The following is a 14194-nucleotide window of genomic DNA, read 5'->3' as shown; positions in this document are numbered from 1 at the left end:
GATAGCTCAGTTAATGTACCAGTACAAATCCACCAAAGCATGATGTGTACATTCTAAGAAAATAAAATAGTTCCACGCATAGTTCCACATTAACTTAAAATAGTTCTGAATTGATGGGTTGGATACAAAGTTATGAAAGCCCATGTATGTTCATGACTATGTCATGTATGTATGACTACGTCAAAGATAGAAATTGTAAATGTAGTTCTAAGTAGAACTTATAACATAGAACTTACAGATATATACAATGCAAGAATTTCCATGGCAACAGTATAAAATTACTTAAAGATATGAATCTGTGGATATAGATTCAAACCTAAAAGCAATACATCTTCTGCAAAAAATAAACAAGAAACTTTACTAAATACATTAAGAATATCCCACAAAATGAAAGATCATAAAATGTTCAATTCAGCATTTTGAAACATCAAATTCTTCCTAGAGTTTTTTATATGACTGTATAAACATGACAGAAATAAGCTTCGTAACTTAAAAAGTTAAAGAAATTATCTTAAATACAGGAGTTTAAATCTGTAAACATGTCTCATTACTAAGTCAGCACATAGTACATAGCATTGCCCCAGTCATTATTGCTATTGAAATCTCCACACTATCCTGTGTGGGAATAGAAAACAATCTTCTGGATATGATGGTCTAAGCATGTGCAGTTACCCAGACTACACTCAAAAATCCTGGATGCTGGGGCCCTCATTTGCTCAGCACAGCTAAGGTGGACAGGTGGAGAAATTCCATGTAAGTGCTCAGTCCTAAAATTCTTCCAAATGAACAAAGCCAGACATAAGAGAAACTGCTGAGGAGCACCAGCTACAAATAAACCCTAATACCTGGAATAACATTTCAGCCATTCAATAACTAGTTTCCCATCAATCTCTGTAGTTTTTGTGTAAATTTAAGTGTCACAACCTCCCTTTTATGTCATGTTTTCCAAATCTCTTGGGAGTCATTGCTATCATCTAAACTTTCTCTAGTTTCTCTCTCATCATATCTACGAAGCGTGGGAAATGATAAATAATTCTACTGAAGGACTTGTGAGTGAAATTTGATGATTGTTACCAATTGATGATCGTTTGCATAAAGGCATGTGCAAATCAAAACTTCATTTCTTTTCGTAAAGGCGTGGCAGGTATTGGCTTCTACTCAGTGTATGATCTTTCTCTGAACCTTACACTCTTTTATTCAGTACTGCAACCATATAATATACATCCTATCTTGTATTTCAGAAGGAAATACTAATCTGTAGGTGATTCAGACTTACTTAAGTCGCCTTTCCATTGACATTGCACAAATATTTCTCCACCTTCTGTCCAGATTGCGTGTAGCCTGCTGAATAGAGTCACACTCTGCTTCTGTGGCACAAGCATCACAGTCATGAAGAAGTACTTCACACAGATTGAGAACAGATGCCACGCCAGTGCTGTGTTTCTCTATGTCCCTCTGGAGTTCCTGCAGGTGAAGAGATTAATTCTTAAGAGAAATTGCTAAACATGCATCCATGCAAATGTATTTATCTTCCAATCATTTAAAAAGAGAAAAAAGCTTGCAAACAGAGTAACAACATCCAGTAATATCAATTAAGAGAGTGCATCTACGCAAGTGGTGATGCAATGTGGTCAATGAGGCCAGGAGAACCTGGCAGCATGCACAGCTCTCCCAGGGACTACCAACACCAAACCATCAACTGGGACAAACTGCCAGAGCTCCGCATGCTCAGCTGAGCATCTTTCACACACATTTAATCAACATCACCAATAAATGGTAGAATTACTCTCAGCCCTTTCCCATTATCACAGAGAATGTAAAGCAGAAGTTAGTAAGAGAATTGTGACAAGGAAGTACATTCTAATGTACTACATGGGTTTGGCAGAGGGACCCTTCATGAACATGCTGCTCCCCACATGAGATAGCTCCAAAGTGGCACGTTTGACATGGAAATTGGTAGCAGCACTTGTTGAACAGTGCATGTTAGAAATTTTTCTTCCTTCAAGTTTCCAGTTCTATAGTATTTTCATTGGAAATGGAAAATGAAAATTCCACACACCTAAAGAAAATGCACTCACACTGTCTTAGCACTTATTATGCATGATCAGTATTATTCTTCCTGACGGTTTCTTGGTTTCAATGGTTTGTTCTACACTGATGATAATGTTTCCTCTAGAACTAATATTTCACCTTAGTTTTCATCTCCGGATTCAAGTTAAGACTAACCACAGAAGTAACTGGCTGTTGCTGTTGGATCAGTGCTATGAAAAGAAACTCTGAATTTTGTCCATATTTGTAATATATCATCAGAGTATTAAATGGAAAAATCAGTATGGACAGTAACAAAGCCAAGACAACCTAATTCCAATTGTGACAAAGAAATAATAATGTAACTGCATGAAAAAGTGCTATATTGCATCTAGAACACTAGGTTAAATTCTGATTCAGGTGAAGAAAGCAACCAATAGGACAATCAGAGATGTGGACGTTTATGTAGGAGAGTGTGGCAGCTTGAGGATGATTAGAGATAAACTGCTCTATAAATTTGCTAGTGAAGTAAACTGGCATGCAAAGGGAAATACTGTGTCAATACATTGTGTCTACATATATCTAATGTCTACCTAGAGGAGCTCTCTTACAGCTAGCAACATGACTGAAAATGTCTTCCAGCAGGAAATGAGATCTAAATGTCAAATTAAAAAACAGGAAATTTGAAATAGAGCAAGGTGGATCTATAGAAATAAGTTTTTGATTGCTTGTAATAACTGGCCTTTCACTTAACGAAGTACTCTAGTTCATCTTCTCAACTAGAAAGTTATTTCATAAACATCTACTTGACAACATCGAATGGAAAATCACAATATTTTATTCCTCAGCAATGGCCCTCTCACTTCACTTGCCTGAAAAATACTTTCATTGTGATGTCAAAATGCTTATTTTTCTTTCTAGCTGCCCTGAACTATTATAGAAGGGCGGATTCTATAATCAGATGTCACCCTTTATGAAACACACACTCCAGACAGCTATGAGACTTGAGGTTAAGTAAGTTCAGGTAACATGATCTCCTTTCTAATGTTTTGGTGTAAAGCAGTAGTGAGAACTATGGGTCCTAAGCATTCCTAAGAATTACACTTTTTAAATTCACCTACAGAACATTTCCACAAGCAATGTCTAGACTATTTCTTCTCCATAGTTTAATGTTTATTTCCCAGATTTTAAAATATATTATGTTTATTAGAGAACGTTAAGCCTTTGGGTTAGTTCACAAAGGAGTGTCACTTTTATGCACTGCTGTCACCCATATACAACCTCTTTTTTTATTTTATTTGCCCAGAAGCCAACATCATTTTTTTCACATTTCAAGAGGTAAGAGATTGAGAAAATAAACAAACAAGTAATCCTTGAAATGAAGTTCATTACCCCAGAAAAATACTGCATTGAAGTTACCCTACCTTCCCCCAGGATATCCAGATTCAACTGCATTTTTAATTTCACTAGAGACCAAATCTGCAAAGCTGATGCTTGGCTGAAGTAGATGCTGAGAAGTAGATAATGCAGTTTCATAAATGGAATTTGTCCCACCTCTTTCACAACATAACATCTTTGACCTAATTTTGCATATGAACAACTGGGAAGATAACATGACCTCAGTGGAAGATCAAACATGGAAAAGCACACAAAGTCACTAACAGAAGAGACAGGGAACAAAGTATTTGAGAACGTAGTCTTCTGAGGTATAGTGGATAGTGATACAGCCTCCAACTAATAAAAACAATGATTGCCATGCATTGAAAGTGGGTGGGTTTTTAAAACTATTATTATTATAACCGTGTCTTGTATTGTTAGATTATCAAATCATCACCATGTTTCCAAATACAGCATCCTCCCATGGTAAGATTCACCTCTATTTCTCCCCTTTAGAATCCAAATTAAACCACTCTCGCTTCTACAGAATATCACTGCATGCTGTCACCACAAGGAAACAGTGGAAGGCAGAGATATACCAGTCTCTGTGCCCAAAATAAATTCCCCAAGAAGTGGTTGTAACAAACTATGGGATGTTTGCATAGGGATTCCAGTAAATAATCTCAACTGTCTACTTTGTTGGTAGCAATGTTTAGCCCTTCCCAGCACTTTATTGTCTCAGAAACACCATTCATTACTGATGCTTCTGTGTTATAAATTATTATCCTTAAGTAAATTCCATACAAAATATTAATAAGTATTTCTGAACAGAGCAGTAGCAAATCAGTTGAGGAGCTGGCAAAATCTCTGAGGCAGTTCTTGGCTCTCAGTTCTACCCTCAGCTTAAAGAAGCAAAATGCCCATTTGTACTCATCATAAATTATCCACAAAATATCCTGTCTTTCCTCTTCCCATGTATTTCTTTCTCCTCTGGAGAAAGGACTCAGGAGAACATCTAACTCCTCTCCAATAGGAAACAGAAAGCTATTTTTTCCAATAAGTAACCAGCCGGAACACAAAGGACAGCAGTTCTCTCCAGCAATGTGCTTCTAGGTAAAACTGCACTGGGCAGTGAAGTGTAACAGGAAGGAGAAAGTATAGTAAATAATCTTAGAAGTAACATTACTTTAAAGGCCAAAAACTGTCTGAATTCACATTTTTTTTACATATTTTAATATAGCACTGCATAAAGGCTTTGTGTAATATAAACCAACCAATTTTAACTTCACATGTATAGCTCATGCATCTTTGCGTGCAAAGTGACTCTCAAACAAGCTGCAAAATAAAACTGAGTTAGAAAGGTTGCTAAAAATAGTCATTTTCAAGCATTTGCAAAATTTGCAAGGTCTAATAGGTGTCAGTTTTGCCTCTGGGAACAGACAATTCAAACAAACAAAAACCACAAGCCCCAAAGGAAAACAATTGCAGTAACTCGTTCAGGTTACATCTCTTGGTGCCTTACCTTTCTTGGCAATGTCAATCAGCTCCTGGTGGATTCGATGTCAAGGCCAGCAGAAGGCTCTATAAGTGACACAGTAAGTACCACTTGCCTTGATATTTAAGCATTTTGCCTCATGCCCTCTCAACTGAACTGGGTATGGGCAGCCCAGGGACACTCTACTTTGGCTCTCCCCATGTCACTGTTCACCTGGTAAGTGTGTTGTATTTTACCTGCTGCTCATTTAGCTTCCTTTGTATCTCCTCAGAGTCACAAGTTTCATAGACGATAGGTTTGGACAGCTCTGACTCAATGTGGGCAAGCCAAGACCTCAGACTACTCATGTTTTTATCCAGCTGCTGCACTGCAACAAGGGTTTCCTTCAACTTCTTTACCCTGTAAAGAAAAAGAAATGGCAGTATTAAGAACACCCTGAAGGAAAATTTTCACAGGTGAGTTCTTCTGTAAAGTCTTCCTTTATTATGTAGCAGAAGTATATTACATATACTTGGCATCGAGTCCTGCATTCATGGCTGCTGGTTGAGTGCTTATGAATGCCACAAAACATTTTCAAAGCTTCTGCACCTTTATCAGTTGACCCCCAAAACCATCTAAGTAATTTAATTGTGTATTTGACCAATAGATGACAACTGCTCTTCTTAGAGTACAAATAACTTATCCATGTGCTGGTGGGAGAGTGCACTGAGTGAACAGGCCTTTTTCACACCCATGAAAACACTGACCTAAGTAACACAGAAGATTTGGGTTAGAAGGGATCTTTAAAAGTTATCTAGTCCACCTGCTCTGTAATGAGCAAGGACATCTTCAACTAGATCAGGTTGTTCAGAGCCCCATCCAGCCTGACCTTGAACATTCCTAACGAGGGGGCATCATCTGGGCAACCTCTTTGATCAATCTGTTCCAGGGTGAAGACTTGCCCTTGAATAAATAAGTTTCAGAGCAAGAAGTCCAGCTCAGAACTTGGGGAGAATTCTTGAATTCCAAGGGCTGCTTTAAGTTGGTGTTATTGGACTATTTCAGGTTTAAATAGATGAAATTGGAATGGAACTGCATAGTGACTTCTAACTAGAATTTTTCTTGGAATCCTGACCCTGGAAGACAAATGAGCAAGAAAAACAAAATAGATTTCTGTTTGTGTTTTTTGTTTGTTTGTTTTTTTAATCAAGGGAGCATTAAGCTTAAAGATTGAATAAATTCAACTAAACTTTCATCCTGTCTCAATATTTTTTCCTTCAATCAGTTTGAACTGCAAAACTATCCTTCAATAATTCTCTCCTTCCTATCCCCATGTTTCATAACATACATTATTAGTGAATTCTGATTTTTTTTTCTAAGCTCTCTCTTTTGCCCTGTTTGTGTGGTACCAAAACCAATCTTGAGTAATGTTCCCTTTTATACTCCTATTGCTCTTCTACTTAAGTGTTTCAATACCAGAAAGGTTTAAGAGATGAGTGCAATTGGGAACAGACTAAATTGAGTTGAAAAATACAAGACTGCCAGGTTTGTTAAAGAAACAAAATGCCACCTGACTATCCTATAATTCAAATTAAGCAGTTCACATTTTTCTCACAACATTAACCAGCAAATTTATCAAGTGCTTCCATACTGAAAGCAGTAGTTGCAGTTGACGACTAAGACAATCACAAAGATATTATTGTAATCTTAAAAAAAAAGAAGTTAAATCTTTCCATTTTTCTTCTCTTTATAGTCCTCCCTTTAGCTCACAGATGGCTAAACCATGGATCTTTATAGCTAAAAACCCTTAAGAACAGTCCAAATACAGCTTCCTTGCTGAAGTCCCTTGACCAACAGCTGTAGGGTTTTGTCCTGTAAAAAAACCCCACCTGGTAACTGAAAAAAAAAATCTGGGCAATGTGAAAACCTGTTTATGATGGGCCTGAAGTCAATACAACTATGCTGAAAGACTGCCTTAGTCCTCATCATGAGGCTATGTATCATAACACAGCCATGTGTTTAGGCTTAGGGAGATGGTAGGAGAACACCCACTGAGGGTACCCTCTCCTTATCACCTCTGGTTCTACATACAATGTTTTGTGGGTTTGAACCAACTGAAACTTGCTCATAGGGTGACCAAGAAAGTTGGTTATCACCCTTCTGGAAGGCACATACAGCTTTTCAATCTCTGACATGATTGAAAAGGAGAGAAATCCTGCCCATTTTCTGCTTATATTTTCAAGGCTCGATGCTACTGATCTTTTGCAGGCCTGCTGGAGTAGCAAAGGGAACAATGAGTCACGCCAGCCCTGTGGAGAAACAATGTCACTCAATCATCTGCAAGACAAACTGTGGACCAGGATGTTTTTGTTTGCAATTGTGTGGTACTCTAATCTCTGTGCTGGATTTCATCTACATTTTGCCTGCAGCAACTATAAAGAGTCCATCTTCTAGAAAGTGCCCTCTGCCTCAGGCAAACTGCACAGGAGTACATCCCTGCTAGAGCATAAAAAATAGTGTAGGCCAACTACCACTATTTTCAGTCACATGATCTAAGTTACTTCAGAAAGAGAAAGAAAAACAGTGTGATATACTAAAAGAACACTCCAACCAACCCAAACCCAAACCCTCCAGCTTCCTTCCTGTACCCCCACTATGTCTACCCTTTACACAGTTTTTTTTTCATACTGAGTTTAACGTAAGAGGTTCCTTGCCCGTGGTACAAATAGAAACAAATAAACCAGTGCTTAGTTGAGTCTGCTGAGATTTTTTTTGTACTGAGCTGCAGTACAGTGTTGTGCCTCTGGCTACACTGAAAGCATATCCGTGATCAAATAATAAATGCAATCCAAAATGTCTGAGTGTTTTCCTTCCAAATTTCAGCAAGCAAAGCTGCTTATGTCCTAAAAGCTCTGCTTAAGAGAAAAAGACCAAATTTAAAATCTTAAAATCAGGTATGTGGGATCCCTAGCCAAGAGTAATTTTGATGTTTTGAGATTTCATTTGCAAGATTATGTTTCATGTGTTAATGGTTCCAATAATAATTTCATGCTTTTGTTGCAGCACCAGACAGCACAGTAACTGCACATGTTACTGTGAGAGAATTGAGATAACTTTTCTCCTTGATAATAAAAATTCTGCACTGAAAGCAAATGGTGGGAACCATGACACAGTTGGTTTGAAGGTTGTTTTTCATAAAACACACTCCCCAGTCTTGTTACAATTTACAAATACTTAAACTCTCAGAAAGAAAAATACAGCAGAATTCAATTGTTTGCATGTTTTACTGGTGAAAAATCATCTAACAATTTGAATGGCCTTATGATACTAATATTTCCATGTTCCAATTAATGTGCCTCAATTTCCCCAATAAACCAATAACTTTAGATTGTCTGTTAATAATGTCTATTACTCTACATTGGGCAAAGACAGTGGGAAAATAACTTGGAGCTAAAATTAAACACAGCTGTATTTAATTCAACTAGTCCTAAAGAAGAAAATCTTAAATTCCACTTAAATCTAAATGGGAACAATCCTGTAAGTACAGAAAAATGCATCATATAGAAGTCATAACTACTGCATTAGTCATTTAGACAGCTGCTTACTAATATTAAACTTTAAAAGCAACATAAAAAAAAAGTAAGTAAGAGCATGTTGGCTAAGTCTGTACAGTACAGACTAGAAAACAGAAAAGGTGCTTTTAAAAAAATATCTACTTGGAACAGTAGACAAAGTTTAAAGAAACACTCTGAAATATTGAAAAATGTTGCACTATTAAAATCAGCTTTGAAAAGATGAGCTGAAAAATAATCTTTTTATTAGTAAAAGAAGTATTTATTTTCCAAAGTACAGTACTACTGTGTAGTAGGACACCAGTAAAGCCAGTTATATTTACTACTCCAATCAGTTTGCTCTTTCAAAGTCTGAATTTCTAGAATTCTGAACAACAGCTAAATTTCTATAAGAGATAATGAGAAAAGGGAAAAAGAGAAGCTGGATCAAAAATCCGAGATGATACAGGCTGTGTTCAAGTATTACATGCAGTTACAAAACAGTCATTAACATGAACAGAACAGCCAGGCTTTAATAAGTTAAGTCTGAAACACTCTCTTTACAGCTTCTTTCCTTCTCTGCCTTTTGCTTGTAGTCATGCCCCTTTGATGACACAAATATCAAGCAGACAGATACAGTCTGCTTATTCTCATGTGTGTACATGCTCTTGTATTTGAAAACAGCAGTAAAATCAGACCACAGTTTCTCTCAGACAGCTAAGAGATTTTACTAGTTCTAAGTCTCTACCGCTATAAAAAAAATTATTCCAGGATCCAAAAGTACTAGCTGTAAAATGAAGTATGCTGTTATCACTGTCAACTGTTTTTCAACTGAGCAGAAAACAGTAATTTCTAGCTATAGTACTGATTTCTATATATCAATATTTCAGTTAGTTTCCCAGCAAGCCAAGACTTCAGAAAGAATAGTATCAATCAAAAGCAAACAAAAATAGCTGCCTGCCTTGTGATATCACAGTTACAGTCTGGGAGGTCTGAATCCACACTGTTGTCCTCCGCCATCCTCACAGCATGCAAGTCTTCCACCACAACCATGAAATTTTCCAGTATTAAAAAGAAGAACTTCCACTCCCAAAGCCTGCAAACACAGTTCTTTTGGAGGGGGGAGGAAAGGGGATGCACTTTGCTGGGGAGTACTGTACAGAAAATGTTTCATGCCAAACAAATGTTAACAGCCGTTGCTTGATAACATGACACTGGATGGTGACAAGTGGTCATGTTTCTAAATAAAACCTGCATTCATCAACATGTGCCAGACTTGATCTCCAGGAATGTGGACTGGGAGTGGTAGGGGAAAGGATGAAAACACATACAAAACCTTCTTTGCAAAGCCTGAGCCGTTGCAGCAATAGCACCATTTTCTGGCTGTAAACAATGGCAACTTTTTCATGAGGCTGACATATCAGAAAAATTCATCTGAAAGGATTACATGGTTCTAGAAGGGAAGAAATGTAAGTCCTTAGTGCAGAGACAATTCTGCATCTGTCACTTCTGTATTTACAGACCTCCTCTGAATGGAGGGGCAATGAAGAGTAATGGGTAAGGGAACAGAATGTGACAAACAAAGATGCTTTTACAGATGACTGGAGAAGTTTCACCACACAGTATAAAACTGACAGGTAAAGATTTAGACTGGACATGTACTACCATAAAATATTACTAAAGCACTTTCACACAGCACTTTCTATTAGTTCACAGATGTAGGAAAAGAAAAATGCTCCAGGCAAGGGATTACTGCAGCACTGCAGGAAAGTCTGCAGGATCTAACAATTTATTAATATTGTCAAGCATCTGGAACATGAAAAGATGTATTTTTTTTCTCAGTACCAGGACAACTAATATGCCTTTACTACCTGAATGAAGCCAAAATTATGTTATATGATACACTCCAAATTCCAAAATATCATAACAGAAACACATGACAATTTATAAGAACATATTCTAAAGGACCTCTGGAGCATTCTAAAATATTATTTTGGGCATGTCAACCCTTTTGTCCACTGGTATTTAGACATCAATACAAGCATTTTGTGCACACATTAATCAACACCTCGGTTTTTAATGATTTCCAGCCTAAGATACAGCTGAACTACCAAAATTTTCATAGCCTAGCATCAAACCTTTCCACAATTTATTTCCCAACTTCAGCAAGTTTGCAGAGTTTTTTTTGCACTTCAGTGGGCACTGGAATGTAAAGAGTTATATGTTTAATTGCATACAATATTGTTGAGCATGCCAGTTGAGAAGGCTAAATTGAAATGATCTGGAAATAAAAGTAAATAATACATTACATCCATTAGTTTAGAACTAGGACTTAATACTTCATGATAGCAGAATGTGTATAATATAATTATACACACAGTGTATAATATTGCATCTTATGTCTCCCCACCTGAGAATGATACAAAATCCTAAATCCTCACCACTCCCTGTAGTGGGGACTAATCTGTAATACTGGATAGGTAAGACAGATAATTTTAAGATGCGTTCAGTAGTTTCTGAATGCAATCCCTTTATGCTAGAAACTTCCTGAAGGTATTATCTGAATACTTCTCTGTGTAAGCATTTCAAAAGAATAACATAAAAATATATCAAATATACTTTAAATTCAACAACTGGTGATGTATCCCATCCGCTGAAACCAAGCAGGCTCCTCAATGGTAATGCTACTTCCTGACTTAATCCTTCTGTAATAAATATATGGTGTTCATTACTTTAAAATGAACTACTAATAAAGGAGCTGGAGCCACTGGAATGCTTCTGCTTACACAAAATTTACTGCTCCCATACTAACAGATTTCAGAGTAAGAATGCAATAAACCATATGAAAAAAGAAGAGCCAAAAAAAGATGATGAAAGAAAACAAACCTTTTTGCTGCTAACAGGACTAAACTATTACTAATGCATTTGTCCTTACATCAAAGAAATAGGAATTATAAAGTATATGAGCTATTTTTGAATCCATGAGGTGCAAAATTGTGAGAAAATTATTGTTAATGGAAGGAAGACTGTAGCACAGCTAAACAGAAAGTGTCAAAACAAATAAATAATTTTGTTTACTTATCAAACAACAATCCTGTATTTTTTAAGTTCTGAAAATTGCTGTTATACTTTTGACCTTGAATAAAAAGAGTCTTTAAGCCCAGGGTGCATATATCTACCTTCAGTTACTCTTCTCCATCCATGAAAAAAATGATCTGGCAGAAAACTTAAGACTTAGTTTTAGACCTGCTCTTGAAATACAAAACTACAAAGGCACTGTGTTGATTCTGCTGACAAGAAATTTTTTAGAAAAAATATATTTGCATCCAGTTTTAAGCACCATGTAAAGTAAGCTGGTACTAGGGCAAGGCTCAATAAATCTGATTGCAACTGATCCTATATTGTAGATACATAGAACTGTTAAGTTTGGAAAACAGCTTTAAGATCAAGCCCAACTGTTAACCTACTACCATCACCATATTATTATAATGAAGGTTTTAAATGACTCTCCTTGAAGAAATGTTGTCCTGTACCATAAAGTAAAACAGTAAAGTAATTTTCACAGAAATATGTTGATGGTTAGAAATAAATTTATTTCAGAATTTATGATAAAAAGGCAGACAATAAAGGATTTTAAATGCATGACGTCTAGCAAATTAATCTGTCCCACTTAAAACTTAGAAACAAAACAACTGTCTTACCTGGCTGCAATAAGATCTAGAAGATGCTGCCACCTGTCATTGATTTTGCCAAGTTTGTACTCAATCTCTGATGCCTTACTCTCATGGCTGGCTTTAGCAAGTCTCTCTCCCATTTGCTGAAGCTGGATTTTGTTCTTGTGGGCTACAGAAATTTCTTCTTGATAATCCTAGAGAGTAAAGAGCAATCAGAAGACAGGGTACTTATTCTAAATATATTCTGCTCTACACTACAAAAGGAATGGTGCAAAATACAAGTGAATGTTGTTTTTTCATTTGATTGGTAAGTGGAGTGACAACCTCTTATATATTTAATGGATAAACAAAAACAATTACCAGAAGAATGAAAAAAACCTACCCAACACAGCCCAAAACACAATGCCTTCTATAAATATGCTATAGTTTAACTCATTATAGGCAATTCTGATTGGACACTTAGTAAAGCATTCAGATGCCTCTGACTTTGCATTCACATAATTTTCTGGTATTCTGGGAAGTCCTATCTCAACAAAGACAGGAAAATGCTGCATAGTGAGAGAACCAGAACACATCAGGGTAAGGTAAAACCTTAATTTCAGCTAATTCACAAACAATTAAACAGTTAAAGAAGGGTATATAAGTGTATACTATACCTTTTTAAGTTTCTCAATCATTTCTTCTATGAGGATGTCACCATTTTGAGACACCTTACTTTCCATTTGCGTCAGCCATTCACAAAGTTCCTTATTCTTTTCACTGAAGACAGCCCACTCATTCAGTCTCTCACTAACTTGTTGTCGACGCAAGGAGACCTGAAACCATTTGCAAAGAGCAAATGAAACTAAAATAGCAAATGCATTTAAGACATGCTTAAAACACTTGGTGCCTCAATGTGAATTCCTCTAGCCTTGAAAAAGTGTTGCAGCCACTTACTTGCCATTGAAACAAACTGGAGTCGTACAGCAAAAATTGCTGTGACTGCCTGTAAGTTCAGGGGTAAGTGCAGATCTCAGATTTCCTGTTAGCTACATCCTATGCACAGAGACAGGCACCCAAGCGTTAAGCTCAGGAGTCTGTCAATATCTTGTTTCATAACATCTCTAACCCAAAGTTTCCATTAGAAGATAAAAATTTAATTTTCTTACAGTTCTTGCTCACTTTTAAAATGTTATAAAATATTTTAGTCCTAGTGATTAAATTAAAAAGAAAAATGCTTCACCAAAGCATAAAAACACCCCCAACAAATACAGTACAGGCCAAAGTCCAAAAGTCTGGGCCATTTCTGCATGAGCACATGAATACAAAGCTAAATCCAAGATACAGTGTATTTTGCAAAAGTAATTTTTTACTTGAGTCTCAATACACTGGTTTCATAGATGACTATTTCCTGTGTATAGGCATGCCACCTTGAGAGATTCCAAAGCACTGAGGTGTGCTCTGACAGGAAAGATAAGGCATGACACATCAAACAAAGCAAAAGCTGCTGTTAACACACAAGGAAGGAAAACATTGCTGCATTTAAGAAATAGCTGTAACTGTGGTACCATCTGCAGTGGCAGACCCAGATGGACACTGAAATCAAAAAAGTAGAACATGCTAAGCAGCAAAATCATCTCTCCAGCTTCAGACATTGGTACAACTACTTACTTCCTCCCTAGTGTGATCTGGATTATTTCTGACTTTGTATTGTAATTTCAGCTGAAAAGATGAAGCTCTTTCACAAATTAAAGTGATGTGCTTTTTAACTGCTGCATTAGCTTGAACAGGGGTATACACGTGATCTTGCATTTCCTTTTTGTGGTTCCAAACTTGATGACAGCTTTCCGGAAATAAGCAGCAGATGAACGAAGGGCTGCACTAGGTTACATCCTGAAACCCTCAGCATGCTTAAAACTAAGATAAAACTTCTTTACTTGGTTCCTTCTTTTACCATAAACATACAAGCAGTGACTGAATCCTAATTTAGATCTATCTACACTTGCTCGTTCAAATGCAACTAACTCATAACAAATTCTGTGCTGGTAACTGTGAAGCATTTTTCCTACTTTGGGGTTTTTGAAACCTTCACAGGTACTTTCCATAAGGAA

At 36.7% G+C, this 14194-nt stretch overlaps 1 protein-coding gene across 1 annotated transcript in view; it reads right to left on the bottom strand.

Moving 5' to 3' along the window:
• SYNE1 (spectrin repeat containing nuclear envelope protein 1) overlaps nucleotides 1-14194 on the bottom strand; it is a 241632-nt gene that overhangs the window by 24809 nt on the left and 202629 nt on the right. The window contains exons 127-130 of the mRNA XM_031056245.1: nucleotides 12761-12919; nucleotides 12132-12298; nucleotides 5137-5299; nucleotides 1277-1464 (exon numbers count right to left, since the gene is read on the bottom strand). Of these exons, the coding sequence (XP_030912105.1) occupies nucleotides 1277-1464; nucleotides 5137-5299; nucleotides 12132-12298; nucleotides 12761-12919 (677 nt within the window). The remainder of the gene's footprint in view (nucleotides 1-1276; nucleotides 1465-5136; nucleotides 5300-12131; nucleotides 12299-12760; nucleotides 12920-14194) is intronic.

The sequence above is a fragment of the Geospiza fortis genome, unplaced genomic scaffold (assembly GCF_000277835.1).
Source record: "Geospiza fortis unplaced genomic scaffold, GeoFor_1.0 scaffold162, whole genome shotgun sequence".
Taxonomy (NCBI): domain Eukaryota; kingdom Metazoa; phylum Chordata; class Aves; order Passeriformes; family Thraupidae; genus Geospiza; species Geospiza fortis.
Note: the sequence above shows the minus strand (reverse complement) of the source record. Positions and strands in the feature narration are given on the sequence as shown.